The 22,415-nt window shown below is 40.1% G+C and overlaps 1 protein-coding gene and 1 pseudogene across 5 annotated transcripts in view; both read right to left on the bottom strand.

Annotated features, from left to right (window-relative positions):
- Nucleotides 1-22,415, bottom strand: part of Cdadc1 (cytidine and dCMP deaminase domain containing 1) — a 42,022-nt gene that overhangs the window by 16,440 nt on the left and 3,167 nt on the right. For all 5 annotated transcript variants that reach the window (XM_034498264.2, XM_034498269.2, XM_076930918.1 and 2 more), the window contains exons 3-8: nt 20,242-20,316; nt 17,605-17,782; nt 13,492-14,061; nt 8,675-8,724; nt 6,273-6,442; nt 4,096-4,285 (exon numbers count right to left, since the gene is read on the bottom strand). In XM_034498264.2, the coding sequence (XP_034354155.1) occupies nt 4,096-4,285; nt 6,273-6,442; nt 8,675-8,724; nt 13,492-14,061; nt 17,605-17,782; nt 20,242-20,316 (1,233 nt within the window). The remainder of the gene's footprint in view (nt 1-4,095; nt 4,286-6,272; nt 6,443-8,674; nt 8,725-13,491; nt 14,062-17,604; nt 17,783-20,241; nt 20,317-22,415) is intronic.
- LOC117705113 (aldose reductase-related protein 2 pseudogene) lies at nt 6-4,089 on the bottom strand (annotated as a pseudogene).

The raw sequence follows: 22,415 nt of genomic DNA, 5'->3' as shown, positions 1-22,415 counted from the left end.
TGTAGGAGGTACAGATATTTTATTTATATGTTTAAAATGAGTTAATAAACAGCACATCAGTACCTTGCTTTTCATTATCAAATAGCTTTAAAAGTCCACGTATCTCTGCCTATTAAGGCACTGACCTTGAATGATCCTAACTCAGATCAATCAGATCACCTGAATCTAGAATCAGAATCAAAATCCTCAGAGAAGGAAGGGGCTCTAACAGTCCTTTATACTCATTTTATAGGTGATAAATAGAAGACTAAAGAACTGTAGTAACTTCCCCCAGGTCACAGTGACACAAGACAGAGACAGGATTAGAATCTGCGTGCCCATAACAAACCAGGCACTGTCTATTTCCAGGACCCACCAAGGTGTTTTTTAACTTTGTTTTTAATGTTTGTTACTATTATTATTTTTATCATTTTATGTTTATATCCCCAGCACTAGCTGAGCTCCTGGTGTCTGACCAACATTTGGTCAGATCATATTAGTACAAGCAATGCTTCTGAGTCACATTTCCCTGCAGTCTTCCTGTGGTTCAGCACGAGAATTTAAATAGAGCATTACTTGGATTTTGTCCTCCAGCAAGGCTCCCGTAACATGATGTCAGACAGACCTGGCTAAGGATGTGAGAGGTGTGAGGGATGCAGTGCACGTTAGCAAAGAAAGACTCCACCAGGCAGTCTTCAGATGATCTCTGTGTCGTAGGGACGTTCTCCTGTATGGACTGTCTCAAGCAGCTAGCAGGCTGTCTGGTTCCTACTGAAGCTAAGGATGATGACTATCTCTTCATCACTCAACTGGAACTCAAAGCTCCCATGTATGTGTGCTGGAGTCCCAGGCTTGGGGATCACTAACACATTCTCCTGGATATGGAACCAAATCAGAACCTGAGCTGAGGTTTCCCTGTGTTTTGTGGGGGTCTCTTTAATCTTGTAATCTTCTAGTACTTAATGGTCCTCTGGCTTGGCCCAAGGCCTGTCTGGAGAGCCCAGGGGCGATGGGATGTGGTACTGATGTTCTTGGAGTGTCAGTACTAGATTGCATTGTCCAAGGTACAGGGCAGTCAGCCTAGGGCAGTGGCCATTGGTTTGTGTCAGTTCAGGAACCTTTCAATCTGGAAATTGTTGAAGTTGGAGATGCCCAGAGCTTTCACCAACTCTTTATCCACCAGTTCGTCCCTGACCTGCCATGCATCCAAGAAGGCTAGTTTAATGGTGAGACTACTGACTCTATCATTTTGTGGGAATAACTTCTTTCTGGGCTTAAGTCCTTATGGCCACTGAATATGACGGAGGTGCAAACAATCCAGTTTCAGACCCAGGAGGTCTTTTGAAAGGCTTCTTCAGCAGCTTTCCCAATGCATGTGGACCACAACTTGCTGACAATGAAGAGGTCCTATCATTTCACTTCTCTTTGATCTGACCTTGGATGGCTTTTTCTTCATTCTTGTTATAATAAGCATATGCAGTCAATGTGGCCAATATTGCTACATTAATGGCCATCTTTGTGGCTTTCTTAACTTGGTCTGAAGGAGACTTCTACATGCCCAAGCTCACAATAGCTATTGTGGTAGTGGTGGTGGTGGTGGTGGTGGTGTGTGTGTGTGTGTGTGTGTGTGTGTGTGTGTGTGTGTGTGTGTGTGTATGTATGTGTGTGTATGTATGTGTGTGTGTATGTGTGTGTATGTATATGTGTGTGTATGTGTGTGTGTGCCATGTATTGACCAAAGGAGAGGACAAGCATCCTCTTCTATTGTTCTTCACCTCATTCCCTTGAGACATAGTCTCTTACTGAACCAGAAATTCTCAGTCTTGAGAAAAGTTTTATTTTAACAGGAAGGGTGATATGTAGGAGGAGCTAAGGTGGGAGGAGTACCGAGAGGAAGAGAAGGAGTAAGGAGAGGAGGAGAAGAAGGAGAGGAGAAGCTAGGTGATGAGAGAGAGAAAGAGAGAGAAGGGGGGGGGACGGACATGGAGACAGATGTTCACGAGTCTCCACCAGTCAAAGATAGTTGATATATCTAGGTTGGGTATTGGGTTACACTTCTGATTGAGCATTACCAAACTTATAAAGCCTTTGATTAAGATTTTAAAACAATTGTATAAAAGCAAAAAGGGAAAGGGGGCATGGGATAGGGTTTTTCTAGGAAAGGGAAATGGGGAAAGGGGATGGCATCTGAAATGTAAATAAAATATCCAATAAAAAATTTAAAAAAATAAAAAATAAAAAATAAAAAAAAAGAAAGAAATTCTCGGTCTTTCAGCCAGGCTGGCAGCCAGCAATCCTTGGCAATCCTCCTGTCATTGTTTCTTTTTACCCTCAGCTCTGCAGTTACAGGCACATGTGGTCATGCCTGTTTTTTATGTTAATTCCAGAGATCCAAACTCAGGCTCTCATTTCCCATTGAGCCATCTCCACCCTATCTACTGAGTTTATACTGAGCAATAAAGAATAAACATGTGACTCAGACTTTGGTAACTTATAAAAATAGGACGGCTGAGGTTAGCCCCAAGAAAGAGACAAGAGTGTGAAAATGGCTCAGTGGGAAAGTGCTGGTCACATAAACATGAGCACGATCCCTGTACCCAAAGAAATGCCAGGCACAGCAGTGAGCCTGTAGCCCTGGAGTCAGGGATGGAGAGACGTGTGGAGCCTGGAGGGTCACTGGTCAGCCAGTCTAGCTGGAAAAGGAGAGCTCCAGATTAAGCAAGAGACCTAGTCTCAAAACCCAGGATGGAGAGTAATACAGAGAGTCCTGACATCATCAACCTCTGACCTGTATATGGGCATTGACTGGTGAGCTTACACATATATGCATGTGTATAACACACACACACACAGAGAGAGAGAGAGAGAGAGAGAGAGAGAGAGAGAGAGAGAGAGAGAGAGAGAGAGAGAGGGATTTATAAAAAGTAGGTGGGGAGTTACATAAGAAATGATCAAAAAAGGAATGTTTGAAATATACCAAACCACCAAAATCTATTACTTTGAGCAAAACAGTAAAAAAAAATCAGTAACTTTAAACTTTCATCTCCAAATACTTATAGAAATGCTTTTTATAACTATAAAAATAGAAATAATATAGTTATATAACAAAGGAAATAATTATATAAGCTAGGTGTTCAGGTTGGGATATGTTTGATTATTAAAAGTAATTTTTGGAACTTTTAACAACACAGAAAATACAGTAATGCATTGACCATGTTATATATAAGTTACAGAATAATGCACATTTTGAAGTGTTCCTCCTAGTCTTGTACAGTGAGCACATTCTGCTTTATAACATATCCATGTGTATACTGTACATGTATGCTTTGATTAAACGATATAAGCAGGAACACAAGGCTGACATTGTAAACAGCTCTGTAGAAATGTTCCTACTCACTGCACATTCTAGTCTATTGATGGGCATTAGGCACCAGGCTTAGGCCCCTGGGTTGACAAAAGGGAGCCTGTGATTCTGGACAAGATGGCTCTCCACAGAGCATAACTAGGATAAGCAGGAACCCTGTGGGAGCCCTGGATTCACTGTAGCAGAATCTCACTTTATTTCTTCATCCTTTGACTCTAGCTGGGTCATCACATTGTGGAAACAGAGAGTAACTTGATATCATGCCAACAATCTCCGAGAAAAAATTTTGCAGAATTCTAATAACTTTTCTGCATGCTCAAGAATATTCCAAAGTAAAACACTTTTTTAAAGCCTAAGTAGAAAAATGTATATTAAAAATTCTGACTTTTCCATGAACCACCTCTATCCCTTTAAAAAAATCTTAAGTATGAGGTGATCTTGTCTCTGATCTCCCTCCTAAGAATGTGTGTACTGTGCATTTGTGAGGTGCGGCTACTACAACTGCACCTCTGTCCAGCAGTCCAAAGCCGGGGAGATGGTGAGCCACAGGAGGGCATCGAAACACCAAAGGCCAGGGCACAACTCTGCAAGGTGCAGGTGCAGGCAAGGATCCTTTGCTGGAAATGTATACTTCAGTAAACTTGTATATATAATAAACTCACTCACAGTCCTAAAAGAGTAAAATCACTAATTCACAATGTTCAGCAGGTTACCAAACAGGAAGTACACTTCGGGAAAAGACATGTACTTACTGTGAATTTGCGAACACCCTCAAGCTCCCCAAACTTCATGTAAGAAATGTCTGCTTTCTTTTTTCCAACATCTACATCACCAGCATAGATCTGCTTTATGCCTGCACCTTTAATTAAAGGCACACATTCATCACAAGGGCACTTTGTCACAAAAATCATGCTGCGTTCTTCTGGTTTTATATCTTGACATCTATAAAAAGTTATAAAATATTACAAAAGCTGTTATGAAAGACCAAGTAAGTGTTTAGAGAATTTCTTAAGCTTTAAACTTGAAGTTTTGTAAAACAAATTTGCAACATTACAAACAATGATCAAGTAATATTCTTGCTAAATTAGCAATATTCAAAGTATGCAAAAATCTGACAATCCTAACTGACAGTCACTGACTGTGGGTAAGCGTTTGGTATCCTAACTGACAGTCATTGTCTGTGGGTAAGCGTTTGGTATGCTTGACATGGTACTTGAAAGTAGCTGAGAGCAGAGGGTTGGGGAGACAACATAGCGTGACACATGAGTAAGTCCTTCCTGCATATGTACTTCATATGACGCCAGATGATGGGGTTTAGTTCCCAAGAGCAAAGTAACTGTCACCACAGCAGCCAAAAGACTGAGCTTTAACTTAGATATACACTGTTAGATGCTTCCTAATGAATAAATAGTAACTTCCAGTTTTGAGCTACAGTTCCACTAACCTTCCCCAATCATAACTTATTTTTTAAAAAAATAAAAAAATTGGATATGACGTATTCAAACTCTTGTGCAGAACACAGAAGGTAAATCTACACTGAAGAAGATGGAGAGAGTGCAGTTGATATTCTTGGTACGTGCTGTGGTGGCCTAGACTAAAGTGGCTCTCCTGTGGCTGCAGGGACAGCAATCTCTGACAGAGCACTTTAAACATTTCTTTAGAGAATTTCATATACGAGTTCTGAAGTTATTCAGTCTCCTCCCCACTCTCTCCAGGTCCTCCCATCTCCCTCCTATTCCTCAAATTCACCATCTCTTATTCTTTAATTTTAATCGTGTGTGTGTGTGTGTGTGTGTGTGTGCGCGCGCACGCAGGTGAATTTGTGCACATGTCTTCATAAACACAATCTGCTGAGACCATTCAGAGTTGCTCACATTTGGTTAGAGCTGAGCTCTTAGGATTGGCTATCCCATCAGGGCCTCATCCTTGGAGAACATTGATTCTCCTTCTCTCCGTAGCTATTAACTAACTGCCTGTTGCTCTTCTAGGGGTAAAGCCATGTGAGAATTTCCCTATCCACATTGACATAACAGTTGGCAGTATAACTGTTCAGGTCTCATTTATGAAGCAATATAGTTGATATTTCCTGGGTGCAGCTTCCCTGCCATATATAGAAGACACTGTCTCAAGCAGACATCTTGCATGGTCCCCTCAAACAAAGGCTCTTTAAAACACTTTAGTTCATAACATCTGTACATGTGCTAGCTAGTTTTATCTCAACTTGACACAAACTAAGTCACTAGAGAGGAGGAACCTCAGTTGAGAAAATGTTTTCAGGCTGTAGGCAAACCTGTAAGACATTCTATTAATTAGTTATTGACGGGGAGGGCCCACTTGTGGGTTGTACCATCCCTGGACTGTGGTTCTGGGTTCTTTAAGAAAGCAGGCTGAGCAAGCCATGGGGAACAAGCCAGTCAATAGCACTCCTCTATGGCCTTTGCATCAGCTCCTGACTCTAGGTTCCTGCCTTGTTTGAGTTCTGGTCCTGACTTCTTTCAGTGATGGACTGCAAAGTAGAAGTATAAGCCAAATAAACCCCTTTCTCCTCAACTTGATTTTGGTCATGATGCTTCCTCACAGCAATAGTAACCAAGGGAGTATTTCCTAAACAGAACAGACGTGCTTTAAATTTAGAAAACAAAGGGGATACTAACATCCCAAAATAGAAATAGCTGGGCAAGTCCCTAAGGACAAGCATCCAATACATTCATCCTAGAGAGAGTAGGAAAGGATTTCTGAAGAAATGGAAACAGCTGGGGAATCCATGCCCATGAATAGCCTCCAGTCCACGAGCAGGACCACGTTTTATCAAGACACTATTTCTGAAAGTATCTCTTACGGTTTTTAAAGGAAAACAGATGGCAACAACAGAGAACTAGCCTCAGCTAACCTCTGCTGTCTTTTGAAGGACAGAGGCTAAAGCTCATACCTAAAGGTCAAAGCGTTCTGCTCCGCATGTATGATGTATCTGAATTTCCGTATTTCTCTGTCCTTATGCTTGTCATCCATGTGTGGGAAGTCCGCATACTCAGAGCCCACAGGAAAGGCATTGTACCCACATCCTACGAAGTACATGGCTCCAGTTCCATCGCAGCTTCTCTGTGGGGTCAGCAGAAGCACCGTGTGAGTCTCAGTATTCTGAAAGGCATGTTGCCCTCACACTTCATGTAAAGAAGGTTCCCTCCACTTCTATAACAAATGGAGCCATCGAGAAATACAAGGTCTGAGCTGGAGAAATGGCTGAGCTGCTAAAGGCTTGTGCCACCAAGCCTGGAGAGCTGAGTTTGATCCCTGGAATCAGCATGGGAGAGGAAGAACATGGTTGTGCATCTTGACACATACACATCCCCTAGCACAGGAAATAAATGAGACTTAAAGTTAAAACACAAATAGAGCATCCAATCATTTTATGGCCACCTTCCTCAGATATGACCTCAAGGCTGTCTTTGATGTTAGCAGTTAACACCATTGTCTGTAAGTTATAAACCATTTTACTTGATCTAGACAGTTCTCTCCAAACAAGTGACAAATCCTAGGGATCAAAAGCCATGTTTTATATTTTGTTTCCCGTCCCCAGCACACATTGGATTGCTCTGCACAGAGGTATTTATAAGAGAGTGAAGAGATTTGAATCTCTGTGTTGTACTACTGGTTAATAAGTCAGAAAACTTAAAAATATTTTGAACAATTTCTGTTGTTGAGCTATAAATATGTTATTGTAATTTAGTTAGAAAATAAAAAATGTACTTTCCTTTAATCTTCCATGTTTCCGAGTATCTAACATATGCACACATAATAACAGAACTCACTTGGCTGCCTTTTTCTTATTTCTTTTGATCAAGGGTATATTAGTGTTAATATTGATGCTTTATCAACACTGGGATGACAACTGATCACTGACAGTGTCTATAATTATTTAGAATATGCTATAGATCTCACTAAGTATGCAAGTGGTAGCAACAACAGACCCACAAAGACAAAGGAGAAACAATCATCAGAGTTTTATTCTGATATCCCTGTGTGTGCTGTGACATACAAGACCCTCCCTAAAGGCAGTGTAATTTAGAAAACCGGAACTGAGACCTGGGTTCATTGCTGTAACAAACCCAACCATGTGTCTCTTAGGCCTTTAATGTTGGTCTGCTAGAGGAATGTGGAAAGGTTTGTAACTTTAGGCTAGAAAACCCCTTGAATACTGTAAGTAGCATGTGACAGGCTATTCTGGTGGGGCCTTGCAAGACAAAGGTGCTAACTTGGGCAGAGAAGGCCTAGTTCATCAGGCTTCAAGGACTCTATGGGGAGCTAAGCTATGTACTGACATTGTGATATCATGGAAAACAGTCTGGCTGCATTCTTCCCATATCCTGACAACTTGGTTACTGTTGAATTTAAAGACATGATACATAATTTGTTTAGCATTCAAGACATGTAATGGTTATTGTTCCCTGCTCTCATCCAGCAAGAAAGAGAAAAGGATAAGAGACACATGAAGCTTGGGGAAGTGTCTGAGTAAGTGTAAAGCTTTAGGAGAGCTGGCACAGATGACAAGCATCAGTGACTGTAGAGTTCAGTGCAGTTGAAGGGAGCCTGGTGTGCTGCTTGGATGTCACAGTCAGCTTGCACAACTAGAGCCACCTGGCATGAGACCCTCACCTGAGGAGTGGCCTCTCTCAGACTGCTCTGGGACATTTCCTTGACTGCTGATTGACAGAGAAGGCTGAGGCCCACGGTGGACAGTGCATCTGCAGGTGGGTGATACTGGGTCAGGTTAGAAAACTAGATAAGCATGAGGAAGAAAGAAAGCGCCATTCCTTCATGGCTTCTACTGCAGTGCCACCTGGAGCTCCTGCCCTGACTTCCCTCAGTGATAGAATGTGACCCGAAAGTTAAGCTGAAATAAACCCCTTCTCTCTCTCTCTCTCTCTCTCTCTCTCTCTCTCTCTCTCTCTCTCTCTCTCTCTCTCTCTCTCTTTCTCTCTCTCAAAAAATGTAATTAAAAAATTTAAACTGCTCAGTGCTCACTGTGGCAGTGTCCAACCAACTCACACATGTTCAGTAAAGGCTTGCTAAATGGAAGAACCTTAAAATTTGTTGATGGTATTTTAATAAAATTCATCAATATAAAAACATTAATCTCAACCAGTCAATATAGTCCAATACATCATCAGGTTGAACAGCAAGAGCTGTAATTGTTACCACTAATGATGGGGGGAGTGATGGACTGAGCTCAGGAGTTTGAGGCCAATCCTGTCTCAAATATCAAAGTGCAGCACCTCAAAGACTGACTGAAAAATTCAGGTTAAATATTTAAACAATTATTTTCATACTTACAGATTTTGCTTCTGCCCAAATGACAGCTCCAACTCCTGTTTTATGATCCTCTGAAAGACAGGATGTTTATCTCAGTAAAAATCAATGCTGTCAGTACTAAATCCATTCTTCCTAAATCATATGAACATACTTATTGCAATGTACATGATTAATGTAGCAACAACTACTTGCCCAACTACACAAAACTCTCATGATAAATCTTTTTAGGTGCAGGATACAGGAATGAGGTACCAAATAACCAGACAGAGCCACCGACCACTCCCACACATGGTGTCTCTGTGACAACCTCTGAATGGCAGTGGCACACTCAAGTTATAACTGGAACAGCTCAGTCTCACTGACTCTCCCCTAACAGGACAGGATCTAAGTGACCACTTCTAACAGATGATGAAGCTGAAGAAATAAGAAATTTCTAAAAGAATGGATTTAGTGAAATAACCATTTGATAAAATCAAGTTTGTCATTTTCTAACTTTTTTTTAACATTCTAATCATGGAAAATTGACTTAATGGAAATATTTTTGTTAAAAAAAAGAGTTCAAGTAGAAATTCTATTTAAGGTTTTCTTTTTCCTTCTACATTAGATTGAGTTTTAAATTTCTAAGACAAATTTGAATGAATTATAAAACCATAGTATTTATCAAAATCACAGCAAGGGACAAAGTAGGGACATTTACAGAGAAAATCAGTATTGTCTGTACCTTTCCCCAGGGCCATTTATACTGCTAAGGTTTGAGTACAACTGTCTTTCCCTTCAATTTCCTTCAAGCCAAGCTCTCCCATGAAAGTGCATTTAAACGTCTACTTTTTCATTACACACAATTCAGACAAAAGTCCTACCACTGTTGTATGAAAAATCTAAGATGCCTTAACTTTAAAAATTATAGTCATGCAATAAAATTTCATATTTCCAATTCAAGCACATTTGGGTTTTCAAACTTATAGTACAATATATATTTTCTGTTAAGCATTTTTACACATGATCTCATTTTTTTTTTACCAATTTTATCAATAGTTAAAATTTCCATTTCTAGATATAAAAATTAACTGAAATTTAGTTCTTTTAACCAAACATTTTCTCCATCTCTCTGTAACATTAAGAATTCCCTTAAAAAGCATTCCCCATTTTGAGTGCCATATATGTCCAAAGTGAAAGGCCGACTGTGGAAGGAGGGAGACAGTCTAGTCCTCAAGAAACTAGCAGCTGAATGGGGCATGGCAGGGAGAAGGAAGCTGTGCTTGGAGGAGGGGAATGATGCTGAGGGGTATGTGGTGATGGCTTCTATGGTGTTAGGAGAGAGATCTGGCATCAACAAAGTTTCCTTCCTTCCTCGACATTTATAATTTAATGCAGGAAAATAATGTAATGTTTTATGCTCATTCCTAAGATAGTTGTAGAAATTATAGCCACAATATTATTACCTTCAAAATAAAAACCTAAGCAAAGCAGTAATTAATACATATATAAATAAAAAAGCAAACTCTCCATATAAAAAGCCACATTTCCTGCAACAATATCTTTCTTATATTAGGATTTTGGTCTTGGGAGCTATTATTTCTCTTAGTCAGGGGACAGACTGGACTTTGTCAAGAAGGAAACAGCCTTTTCCCAGAGGTAGCACTCTGTGCTTGGCAAAGGCTAGCTGTAAGGGAACAGTTTCTACTGTTTTTCAAGAAGGGTTTCTTGATTATTCACTTGTTTTTGCTTGGTTGGTTGGTTGGTTGGTTGGTTGGTTGGTTGGTTGGTTGGTTTTTGAGACAGTATCTTGATGGATAACCCAGGCTGGCCTTGAACCTTCAGTCTTCCTGCCTCAGGTCTTCCTGCCTCAGCATCCCTGAGTGTCAGAATTAAAGGCATGTACCTTATCTGTAATTCTTAGGAAATTGTTCCTTTTAGTTTGTTTTTTTGTTTGGTCGGTCGGTTTTGTTTTGTTTGTTTGTTTGTTTTCTGCATAGCTTTGAAGAACAGGCCAATTTATGACCACCAGATTCCTGAGGCTTATCAAAGCCTGAAGCCAGAGAGACCTCTTTAGTCCATAGTTCACGCCTACAGGCACGACTATTTTTTCTTTAGGTTTTAAAATTCTATTTGTGTGTGCACACATGCATGTGCATGTGTCGATGTGCATTTGTAGGAGTCAAAAGGACAACTGGAAGGAATTCTTGTCTTCCACAATGGAAGAAGGGGGGTGTGGTAAAGCCCTTTACTCTCTGAGCTAGCTAGCTGTTTTTGTTATATTTCTAGATCAAAATTGCTGGGTGCCTGATAAAAAGGCTGATTCCTGGCTCTTGTGAAGACCCCTGATCAATCAAAGGAAAGAGGCCAGGGCCAGGGACCTGGATTGTCCACAGCTGCCTTCTGATGCTTTGTCACACTAACATCTGACTTGCAGAGCCAATCAGAACAGTTTTGAGATGCTATTCCTGCCTACTTCTATCTTCAACACCATGTCTACAGAGCACTTTCCAGCCAGAGCCGGGAGTGCCTGCCAGAATAACATATGCACTATACTTTTTTTAAAACATCCCCAGATTCTAAATTCCTTTACATTCTTTACATTTTCCCTAAGGGCTTTAATAATTATGATCTCTCTCTCTCTCTCTCTCTCTCTCTCTCTCTCTCTCTCTCTCTCTCTCTCTCTGTGTGTGTGTGTGTATAATATGTGCCTGTAGAAGCCACATGTTGATGTTGGGTATTGTGCTGTAACTTTACTTCTGGAGACAAGGTCTCTCACTGGAGCTTACTGATTGGCTGAACTATCTGGCCAATGAGCCCACAAGATCCTGTTTCAGTGGCAGCCCTGGGATTGTAGGCACTTACAACCACACCCTGTGTTTTAGGTGTGCTGGGGACCCAAATTCAGGTCCTCAGACTTGCAAGGCAGAGCACTTTACCCACTGAGCCACCTGCCCAGCCCCTGAAGCATTTATTTTGATATAAAAAGATTCCCTCATTTAATAAATACTCTAGTTCTCAGGGAAAATGGTAAGTGTGCCAGCGATTCTCCCCTGGAAGAACTCACATTGGCAAGTGACAGTCAAGTTGCATCTTAACTAGAAGTTGAGTTCCAGAACCTTCCCCTGCCCACCCCTCAAAAAACACCAAAAAATAAAAACAAACAAAAAAACCCCTATTTTTTCCTTGAAATCAAGTGTATCAGCATAGATTTATGTATAAACCTGAATAGTAAGTGGACACATGTATCATACAAAACATAATTTATAGTAGAGTACATAACTCTACGATACAAATCAGACTTTAGATGATCATCAACCCTGATTAACATCAGAACACCCTGTTGAACTTTTAAAGACCTAGGTTGTACCCAGTTGACTAGGTCCAGGTAGTTTGAGCATCTGTACCTTTAAGGTTTCCAAGGAGAGTCTGTACACTGTTGGTTGAGATCCTCCATTCCGCTTACTTGACCTGAGGTCTTTTAAAGACCACTGCCATCTGCACAGGCCTTTCTGACTTTCCTTCTCTTCTCCTTTCTTGGGATAATTAAGAGTGTCTAGGCAGGGGATGTAGCTCAGGTGGTGGACTGCTTGCCTAGCCTGCCATGAGGCCCTAGGTTCCTCTCATCTTCAGCACAACATAAAGCAGGTCCAGGAGGTGCATGCTTGTAATTCCAACACTCAACAGGTGGAGGGAGGAAGATCAGAAGTTCAAGGTCATCCTCAGCTACATAGGGAGCTTGGATTGCATAGACTCTATCTAACAAATAAACAAACAAACAAATAAATAAACCCCTACTATATGGCATGCGTACCAAATAAGTCTTACTTTACCAGTTCTCCTATCTGGACTTCCCCTACTTACTTCTAAGCTGAATTTTAAAAGGTGGTAATTCTACACTTAAAAACATTAGGTAAGCCAGGCAGTGGTGACGCACGCCTTTAATCCCAGCACTTGGGAGGCAGAGGCAGGTAGATTTCTGAGTTCGAGGCTAGCCTGTAGAGTGAGTTCCAGGACAGCCAGGGCTACACAGAGAACACTGTCTCAAAAAATCAAAAAACAAAACAAACAAACAAACAAACAAAAAACCCCAAAACATTAGGTAAGAAAGGAAATAGTGTTGAGAGCCTATACTTTACTAAAATAAAAAAACATCACTAAGTAATATTTTTCTTTTACAAACATGTAAAAGAGTAAGACTGTTTAATTTGCTGAGAGAAACATACAACCAGAAGACTCTATAATAACATTTTTACCTTGATTCTTTTCTTCTAAATTTGTTATTTTAAAATTCTCAGAATTCTGTTTTTATTAGAAATAGAATACATGGGTTGAAGAGATGGCTCAGCAGTTCAAAGCACCTGTTGCTTTTAAGGAAGACATGAGTGGTTTCCAGCACCAGCATTATGGCTCACAACTGTCCAACACAGGATTACATAGGATCCAACACCTTCTTCTGGGCTCTGAAGGTATGTAGTGCACAAACATGCATGCAGACAAAACACTAGTACACATTTTTAAAAAATCTTTTTAAAAAACTGAATATGTAGAAAAATGTGGAATAAATAAAAATAAAATATTTTAGTTTTCTTTTTGTGTTATCTTCACTTTGGGACATACTGATTCATAGAATTATACACACAAGAAGCAAAAAGGACTTAAGTCTCCTGGTTTGTAAATGTAGAGCTGAATATAAGAACACAGAAAACACAGGGTCTGGCTCACTTCTTGACATTGTTAGAACAACAATACTTTAGTATAGGGGTCAGGGAACTCTAGCACAGATATGAAACCACTTCACTTCAGTGTCACTTGTAACCCAGACATTCAGCCCCCATTTATGAACTAAGCGTTGAACTCACCAGTTCGATATGCCAATAACCTGGCCTGCACCATGCAATGCCTTGCAACTTCCTGTGGCAAACTCTGATTGTGAATTTCATTAATCTGTTCTGGGTTGCTACAGTAGAATCCGAAGTGTTTCAAGTTGGGCACACTAGAAGCTACTGTGGCCAAAAGTAGGATCAAGTCTTTCATGTTTTGCCTTAGATTGCTAAAATAGGGGTTTTCACACAGGTTCTCCAGACCTATAGTCATCAGTATCTGCTTATGCATTTCTTCATTTGAAACCAAAAATAACATTTCATACTCTTTTATTCTTTCTTGTTTACATTCAGAATAAAAATCAGTGTCAGCACCCGGCAACGCTTTTGCAGTTTTTTGAATAAAGTCACATTTGTAAGAGGTTTCCTCTACAAACTGCACCATGTAACACACCAGCGGCTGGAGTAAGACACACACGTGGGCCCGGCTGTTTGACTTCAATCTTTCAGCTGCTTTGGCGTCTAGCTTTGCATCTTCAGAACTAGAAGCTTCAGTGAGCAGACTTATTTCTGGGTCAGAAGGCCAGTAAGAAATTCGGTTAACTCCAGCTGAAATACAAAAATAGAAAAGGTCACTGTTTGATACAAGCTAAAGAGAGAGGTTTTCAGCCTACCACTGACCCCAAACAAACATCTACATTGTCACAAAATGTGAGTGTTGCAAACAAATACCCACAGGCCAAAATGGGTCTATGGTTAGACTATTTTCAGGTGACAGGTTAAATATGGGCTCTATAAGGGAATACTTTATATCATATGAGAGTGTGAGAAACGAAAATTCCAGTGTTCATATTTACTCAGACATGCTCGTTCATTTACATACGCACTTAGCACCTTTGCAGTGGGGCTGACTACCAACCACACACTGCCTACAAAACCTGAGATATTTACTATCTGGCTTCTTCAGGAGACCGCTCACCAACCCCTTACAAAGCCCAAGTGGCATTTGTAGAACCCCCAACTTTGCTACGTGTGGCTGGAAGCTCAGCATAAGTGTTACTCACCAAGGTTTTCCATGTTGCCATGGTAGCTTCTGGAAAAGTTATAGCTAATACCTAGTAAGGCCTAGAGTTTTGTATCTAAATAATTATAAACAATTCATTTAGACACTAAAAATTTTCCTGTCTCAGACTCAGAATTCTTCTCAAAAGCTATAGTCTAAAAAAGAAAAAAATGTTCACGTTTTTTAGTGTAGCATCTTTAAACTAAAAACATTAAAAACAACCCCAGATTACCAAGATGTGACTTTAATCTTGGTTTTGTTAACTAGTTTTAAATTAGCATACAAAGCAATGAGTTCCATGATGGTATTTTATATCATCTGTTCCTGTTGACTACAAAGAATTTTTAAAAGAAAAACATTCATAGGTAAAGACAGAGTGATGAGAGAGAAGGCAGCACCAACCTTACAAAGCCTATATACTGAACAAACCTGAGGGCATTTTCCACTCAGTGTGACAGCAAAAAGTAGGTAGTCTTTACTGCATGGAGACACAGTTGGCTCATTAAATAAGAGTTCATATTGATTAAAAACAAAAAAAGACCTTAAGGGAAACAAAACATATGAACAGGCGATTTGTAAAAAAAACATAATTGGATAATAAACATGAAAAAGTATTTTAATTTTCTTATAATGTTGAATAAAATTGCTATGTAAGCACCAAATGTTTATTATAAATAGTTAACAACAGAAAAATTTCTGCTAGTATATGGTGTAATTACATTTCATCAAAATTAAAAAAGTTTTTTTAATCATGTTCAATAAAAAGATTTTATTTTATGTGTTTGTGCATGTGAGTTCTAGTGCCCTCGGAGGTCAGAAGAAGGTGCTGGATTCTCTGGAACTGAAGTTATAGGTAGTTGTGAGCCACTGAACCTGGGTGCTGGGAACCGAGCTTGAGTTTCCTGCAAGAACAGGAATCGCTCATAACCACTGAATAGCAATAGAAAACCTAACTAAGACATGGGGCAGGCAGGCCAGTTCACTCTGAACTCAGTCCCCCACATGGTCCTTAAGGCAACCCGCATACTGTGGTTCACAGCAATTACTTTATATGCAGCTCTGACTCACACAGAACACTAAGATGAGGTATGTTCAGCCCAGGGCTAATGAGACAGATGAGTTTTCTTGTTTCTTATGTGTTCTGCTCCATAACACAAAAAAGGGGCTGTCAGTCTTCCAAAGCTCTCCCAGAAGCCTGGACAGACCACTACACTCCATCTACCACTACTCCACAAGAATACCTTTCTAACTCAGATGCTGAAGCTTGCTTCATGCCTCCATTACTACATGTGCTGCTGCCCTGACTAGCAATATGAAGACCTCTTGTTCTACACTCAACCCGTGTGGGTTTCTTTCAGGTTCACATATTTGAACCTCTGGCCTTTTTAGTGACACTATTTCAGGAGGTTATGAAAGCTCTAGGAGGTACAGTCTTGCTGAAGGAACTAACTCACTGGGGTGGGCTTGGGCAGTTTGTAGACTTACTGCACGTACAGTTCTCTCCCAGTTTCCTGCCACCATGCCTGCCTGATGTTATGCCTCCTTCACCATCAACAGACTCTAATCCTCTGGAACCACAAGCCAAAATAAACTTGTTCATAAGTTGCTTTTGGTCAGGTACTGTACCACAGACACGGAATAGTAACTAACAGAGCCATGAAGATCCTGCTTGTACTGCAGCCTTCACAACACAGCATCCTGCAGGGTCACTGACTCTGAGCTCATGCATCACCTGTCCCTGGGTCATTCATTTTATACCAAGTGACCCTGGAGGAAAAAGCCTGGGACTCATATTTGTTGCCTTTTTTGTAGACCTGCCAGGTACATGTGTGTAAGATACTTTTTAAAAAATGATATAATCAGCCGGGCGGTGGTGGCACATGCCTTTAATCCCAGCACTTGGGAGGCAGAGGCAGGTGGATTTCTGAGTTCAAGGCCAGCCTGGTCTACAGAGTGAGTTCCAGGACAGTCAGGACTACACAGAGAAACCCTGTCTCGAAAAACAAAAAACAAACAAACAAACAAAAAAAGATAGAATCATCTGCATATTTGTCTACCTATAAAATGGAGTCAGAAGCAGTTAGGTATCTACTCATTAAAATTTTGTGTACCCTTCCAAGGTTTATAGTAACCTTTGGGAGTATGCTGACTTGTTTTTGTCAACTTGACATAAACTTATACATATTTGGGAAAAGGGAATCTCAAGAAACTGAGGAACTGTCTCCTGACATCTGTGTATGTCTCTGGGTAGTCTGTGAAGCATTTTCTTGATTAATGATTGGCATGTGAGGGCCCAGTCCATTGTGGGCAGTGCAACCCCTAGGCCTGGGTTGTACAGAAAAGCAAGCAGAGCAAGCCATGGAGAACAAGCCAGTGAGCAGCTCCTGAATTGAGTCCCTGTCCTGAATTCTCTTCATAATCCATATAAACCCTTTCCTCCCCAAGTTGTTTTTGGTCCTGCTGTTTATCACACTAACAGAAAAGAAACCAGACAGGGAGGCAGTTGCCCAGCCAGAACCTACAGCTCCCACAATGGAAACACACAGAGAGAATGTATGTGACCTCTAGCTCACGGCTTTTGTTTTGTTCTGTGGTGCTGGGAAAAACCGGGGCCCACTATGTTATGCAAACACTCTACCACCATGACCTCCACCAACCTTTCCCAAGCAGGGATTTTTGAGAAGCAAATATGCCTTCTCTGGATGCAGAGGACACAAGTGAGGCCCAGGATGACAGGAAGAGGGGAAGAATGATGCCTAATCCCACAAACCAACCATTGGACTAAACTGCCTGCTGCTCAGCAGCACCCAGGACTGATGATTGTAGGGTGATAGGCTATCTTAAGCCACTAAAATTTTGGGGATCCTTTGTCAAACTGTATCAGCCTGTAATTTATCAAAGGTTGTTTAACAGATTAGTGGACAGAGCTGAGCCCAGAATTCATGTTTTCAGACTCTCCTCTTCCTAAGTGTCAATGGCCCTCAAACAGGAATTTCTACCCCTCACTATGTGTGTATTTAAGGATGTGCCCCCTTCTCCATGCTCAGATAAAGGAGCTGAGTCCCCAGCACCACCTTGTGTGTACTCACCATTCACTATCATTTTCAAACAAGCAGAACATGGTTTTCTTGAAAAATAAAGATCACAGTTTTTCAGCCTGGACCCATGTTTAATAAGAGCAATTTGCCCAGTATGCAAGTCTTCACTGGAGCAGTGAAGACCAATGATTTTCATGTTTTTCACCACCACAAGACCAGTTTTCTTCACCTAATTAAGACAAAATATGACATCATCAATTATAACATCTTACTATCCTTTTACGGGTAATATTTGATTTTCTAATGAGATGAAAGCTATGCTTAGTTCTTATCTAAACACAGTCTGCATAAAAATAGGTATCTAATTAGGTACAGGAAGACTTTCTGAGAGCTTCATATTGACTTATATGAGAAACTTTCAAAACAACAGCTCTTCTAATCAATCAGTTACATGTGTAACTATTATTACGTTGTTCTAGTGAAAGATGAGCTCAATTTAACCTAATAAAGGCCAAAAGCCAAGTCAGTTGACTTGCTTCTTATGCCATCCAGGCTGGGACTATTTAATTCTAAGCTTCAAAAAGGTAAAGGAAACATAAGAAAATCCCTCTGGGATTTACACATGACTCTGAAGAATTCAGATAATAAAGGCAAAACTAAAGGAGACATCATCTCAATTCTAAAATTACAAGACCTTTAAAAGTCAGAACTGTATTATACAACCCAGGCTGGCCTTAACTTGAAATTCTTGGGCTGAAGAGATAGCTCAGCTACTAAAGACCTGGCTCACAATCATAAGTCTGATTCCCCTCTTTACTGCAAAGTATTTGAGAATTGTACATCCCTTGAATACAAAGTGTATGTTATTTCCAGCAAGTTTGTTTGCAAACTGTTCATTTTAGAAAGCAATGAATAAAAATTGCCTTATCAGGGCTCGAGAGATGGCTCAGAGGTTGAGAGCACTGACTGCTCTTCCAAAGGTCCTGAGTTCAATTTCCAGAAACCGCATGATGGTTCACAACCATCTATAATGAGGTCTGGTGCTCTCTTCTGGCATGCAGGTATATATGCAGGCAGAATACTGTACATAATTAATAAATAAATCTTCAAAAAAGATTGCTCTGGGCACTAGAGCCAATGCTGTTAAAACTGAACCATATGGCTATTAAAGTGGCTGCAACTCAGCTGAAGGATACAGGCTTTACACTGTCAGCAGAAAGAAATAAACCAGGAACAAATGGCTGTCTGTGACATTGTTCCCCAGATACAGGAAGCATATTATCAACCTCTTACTAGAACAATATTCAGTCCAAGTTTATTACCTTTTTGAGTTTAAAATAGAATAAAAATAGCTGGACATGGTGGTGGATGCTTTTAATCCCAGCACATGGAGGCAGAGGCAGGCAAAACTCTTGAGTTTGAGGCCAGCCTTGAGTTCTAGGATAGCCAGAGATACACAGAGAAACCTTGTCTAGAAAACCCAAAATCTAGCCCACCTTACTCCCCTAACCCCCCAAACTGTTCATTTTGCTTCTAGCTAAGAACAAAATACCAAGTTTGAGATGGAGTTTTTCATAAACATCTAGTTTGAGGAGGAATTTTTCATCCCAAACTTAAAACAAAAAAGCCCAAGCTATACTGTCTGAGCCGTCTCCTCTGCAGCCCCAGACACTGACTTTCTGGGAACCATTCTTCTACATCCTGGTTTTGTTTTGCTTCACACATATCTTGGCAAGTTTCTATATAATTTTAGTCACATATTTTATATTAAAACATAGAACAGGATCACCTTTTGCATATGCTTCAGCCAGTATACTGACCTAGGTGATCTGCTAATTTTTTTTTCTCTTTCGTGCTTCTCTTGTGTTAAAAGCATCTAAGCATTTCTAAGCAAATTATTTCGAAATCACACCAGGCAGTGAAGAGACTCACTCCTGGAAGTAACCAGAAAACTTATAAAAACAGACATCAAAATAATAACTTTTTCAAAATATACACACGTTATTTTTTTATATATGATGAATGACCATCTCTAGAAACTAAAGGTGAGTGACAAGGAGAAACCAGGTAGAATCACAGAGATCAGGATTTGTCTTTTGGTCTGTCTGCCCGTCTCATATACAATAGTAGACAAGAAACTCCTGGGTCAGGGACAAAGGACTCAGAAGAGTAAGAAGCATGTCTGTGGTGGTCACACCCTCTAGTTTCACAGGGAGTGATGCAGCTGGGACCACATGGTTGCTTGGATCTACAGAGGGATCTGATATTAGGAGAGGAACACCAAGACAGACAGTGTATGTCAAGACAGACAGTGAACCAGTCTGTTGTTTGTTCCAGAGGGAGATATTAATTACCCCAACCCTTAACTCTTGAGAAGTGACCCACAAAAAGAGCAACTAGGCCTTGTACTCCAGTCATAATAACCAAGATACACATGTGAAAGACTCCGCAGGGCATTGCTCAACACATCTGTGTGAAATCAGGATTAGACGTTACACTTGAAAGTTAAAACAAATAGAATATTACACAATACTCGCACTTGAATTTTTCAAACAGGAAAGACATATAGGCTTATCAGTACACAAGGCCTTTATGGAGAAATCTAAGAAACTCCCTTGACCATGGAGGTCTTCACAGGACTTTATCCCATTTACATCTTTTTTTTTTTTTTTTTAAATCACAATTCACCTGTTTTTTGTCAGTAGACACTCTGGCCAACTCTTCATTATCTCCTAAGGGACCACGGTTTTCCTCTTCAGTTTTCTAATTAAAATCAGATTAAAAGAGAAAATGATTAATATGATGAATTCCACGTTTCTGGATTTAAGAGCTGGATTCCTCCTTGTGGAGCTCTGCAGTGATGTCTCACTTTGCTTGGGTACTATTTGCTCAGACTACACCTCAGCTTCCAAATAAGGCCTTTATAGGGTTGAAACTGTAATCTGGAGGTCATAGAATTGGGACAGTATTAAGCAATATAAAAATCCAAAGGTTGTGAAGGATAAGTGGAGTCTAGAAGATAAAAAATTACATATCAAAGGTATTACATGTGGACTACGGCAGGCAGGATGATGCTTCCCCAAGATTACGTTGACCCTGCCTCTGCAGCTATGCTGTTTCATAGTTAAAGGGGGGCTAATTTTACAGGTGGGCATGAAGATATGCACCATCAGTCTTGGTATGAAAGAATGTCCTGATGATCCAGTGGGCCCAGTGTTACCACAGAAACCACTGTAAGCAAAGGAGGACAGAGGAAGAATCAACAAGCTATCAAAGGGCTTTAAAGTCAGAAAGGGTGTACAACCCAAACAATGCAGGTACTCTCCAAAGCTAGAAAAAAAAAAGCAAAGAAATACATTTTCTCCTAGAGCCTCTGGAGGAAATTAGCCCTGCTGCCATTTTGCTTTTAGTTGGTGAAAAGCCTTTTGGACTTCTGACCTTCAAAACTGTATGATAATAGATTTTTGTTTTAGTTATCAACGTTGTGGTGATTTTTATGGTAGTAATAAAAATTAATACATGGATCCCTTCTCTAAGCTTGAATCATAATAGAAGTTTTAAATTGGAAGCTAGGGTCTGGAAAGATCTTTCAGTAGTTAAGAACATTGGCTATTTTTACAGAAGAACTAAGTTCAATTCCCAGCACCTACCTGGTATTTCACAACTATCTGTAACTTAATTCCAGGGGATGTGATACCCTTTTCTGGACTCCATGGCCTCCAGTCATGCATGCAGTTCACAGACATACATGCAGACAAAATACTCATACATATGAAAATAAATAAATAAATAAATAAATAAATAAATAAATGTAACAGAGTCTGGCCCTTCAGTTAGTTCAATAAGTGCTTAAGACCCTTTGTTAGATGCCAGCCATAGGCCTAGCTAGTTGCTCTGGAAGCAACCCTCACTGACTTTAGGACTGTGAACACAGCCAAGTGAGAGACTGAGATGATGGTGTAGAATTCTGTAAGCCCTAAGTAGGTGAAACAGTTAACAAATTGGGGCAAGTTTAAAGTAGGAGTTGCAGTGTTGGTAATTACTGAGATTACACTTACAAAACAAATGCTGTCTCTTAGAAAGGGAATAACTTCCAAGGAAGAAAATCTCCATCCTGGAAATGAGGTTCTCTTTAAGCAGAGCAGGAAACATAGGACATGATGGGGTTGATAAATGGTGAGGGTGACTTTGGTAATGGTAATCATAAAATGAGTTTTAAGAGGTAGCTTATGTCTCCTAAGTGGCTATGGTTGGGGTGAGGGGTAAGAAGAAGGTTTGGTATAGAAGTACTATGAAGATGTTTGACATTTCAAAATTATTTTCTTTTCTACTAATTCATGCTTTCATTGTAGTTTAATGAAAACTTTTGAAAAGGTTTGGAATTATTTCTACTTCAAAACTTTCCATTAATTACCCTTATTATAAGTTTCATAGCCCATTTTCCAATCATTGACTAGACACTTAAAATTCTGCTTTTAGGGGCTGGAGAGATGGCTCAGTGGTTAAGAGCACTGACTGCTCTTCCAGAGGTCCTGAGTTCAATTCCCAGCAACCACATGGTGGCTCACAACCATCTGCAATTAGATCTGACGCCCTCTTCTGGCTTGCCTGAAGACAACTACAGTGTACTCATATATGTAAAATAAATAAATAAAATCTTTAAAAAAAATTCTGCTTTTATTACTGAACAATGTAAATATCTGATAGCACAGAAGAACTCAGACACAGGTCATATTTGCAAATGTAGTAAACATTTTAAATATGAAGTCTAGCAAAAGTAACAATGTAAATGCCCATCAGTGCAAAAGTGCAAGGCACTAAAAGTGTTATTAGTTTAACTCATTCATTGCTTATAAGAACTC

This window comes from Arvicanthis niloticus, chromosome 3, assembly GCF_011762505.2.
Source record: "Arvicanthis niloticus isolate mArvNil1 chromosome 3, mArvNil1.pat.X, whole genome shotgun sequence".
NCBI classification, from domain to species: Eukaryota; Metazoa; Chordata; class Mammalia; order Rodentia; family Muridae; genus Arvicanthis; species Arvicanthis niloticus.
The sequence above is the reverse complement of the archived record's forward strand: the minus strand, read 5'-3'. Positions and strand labels throughout refer to the sequence as shown.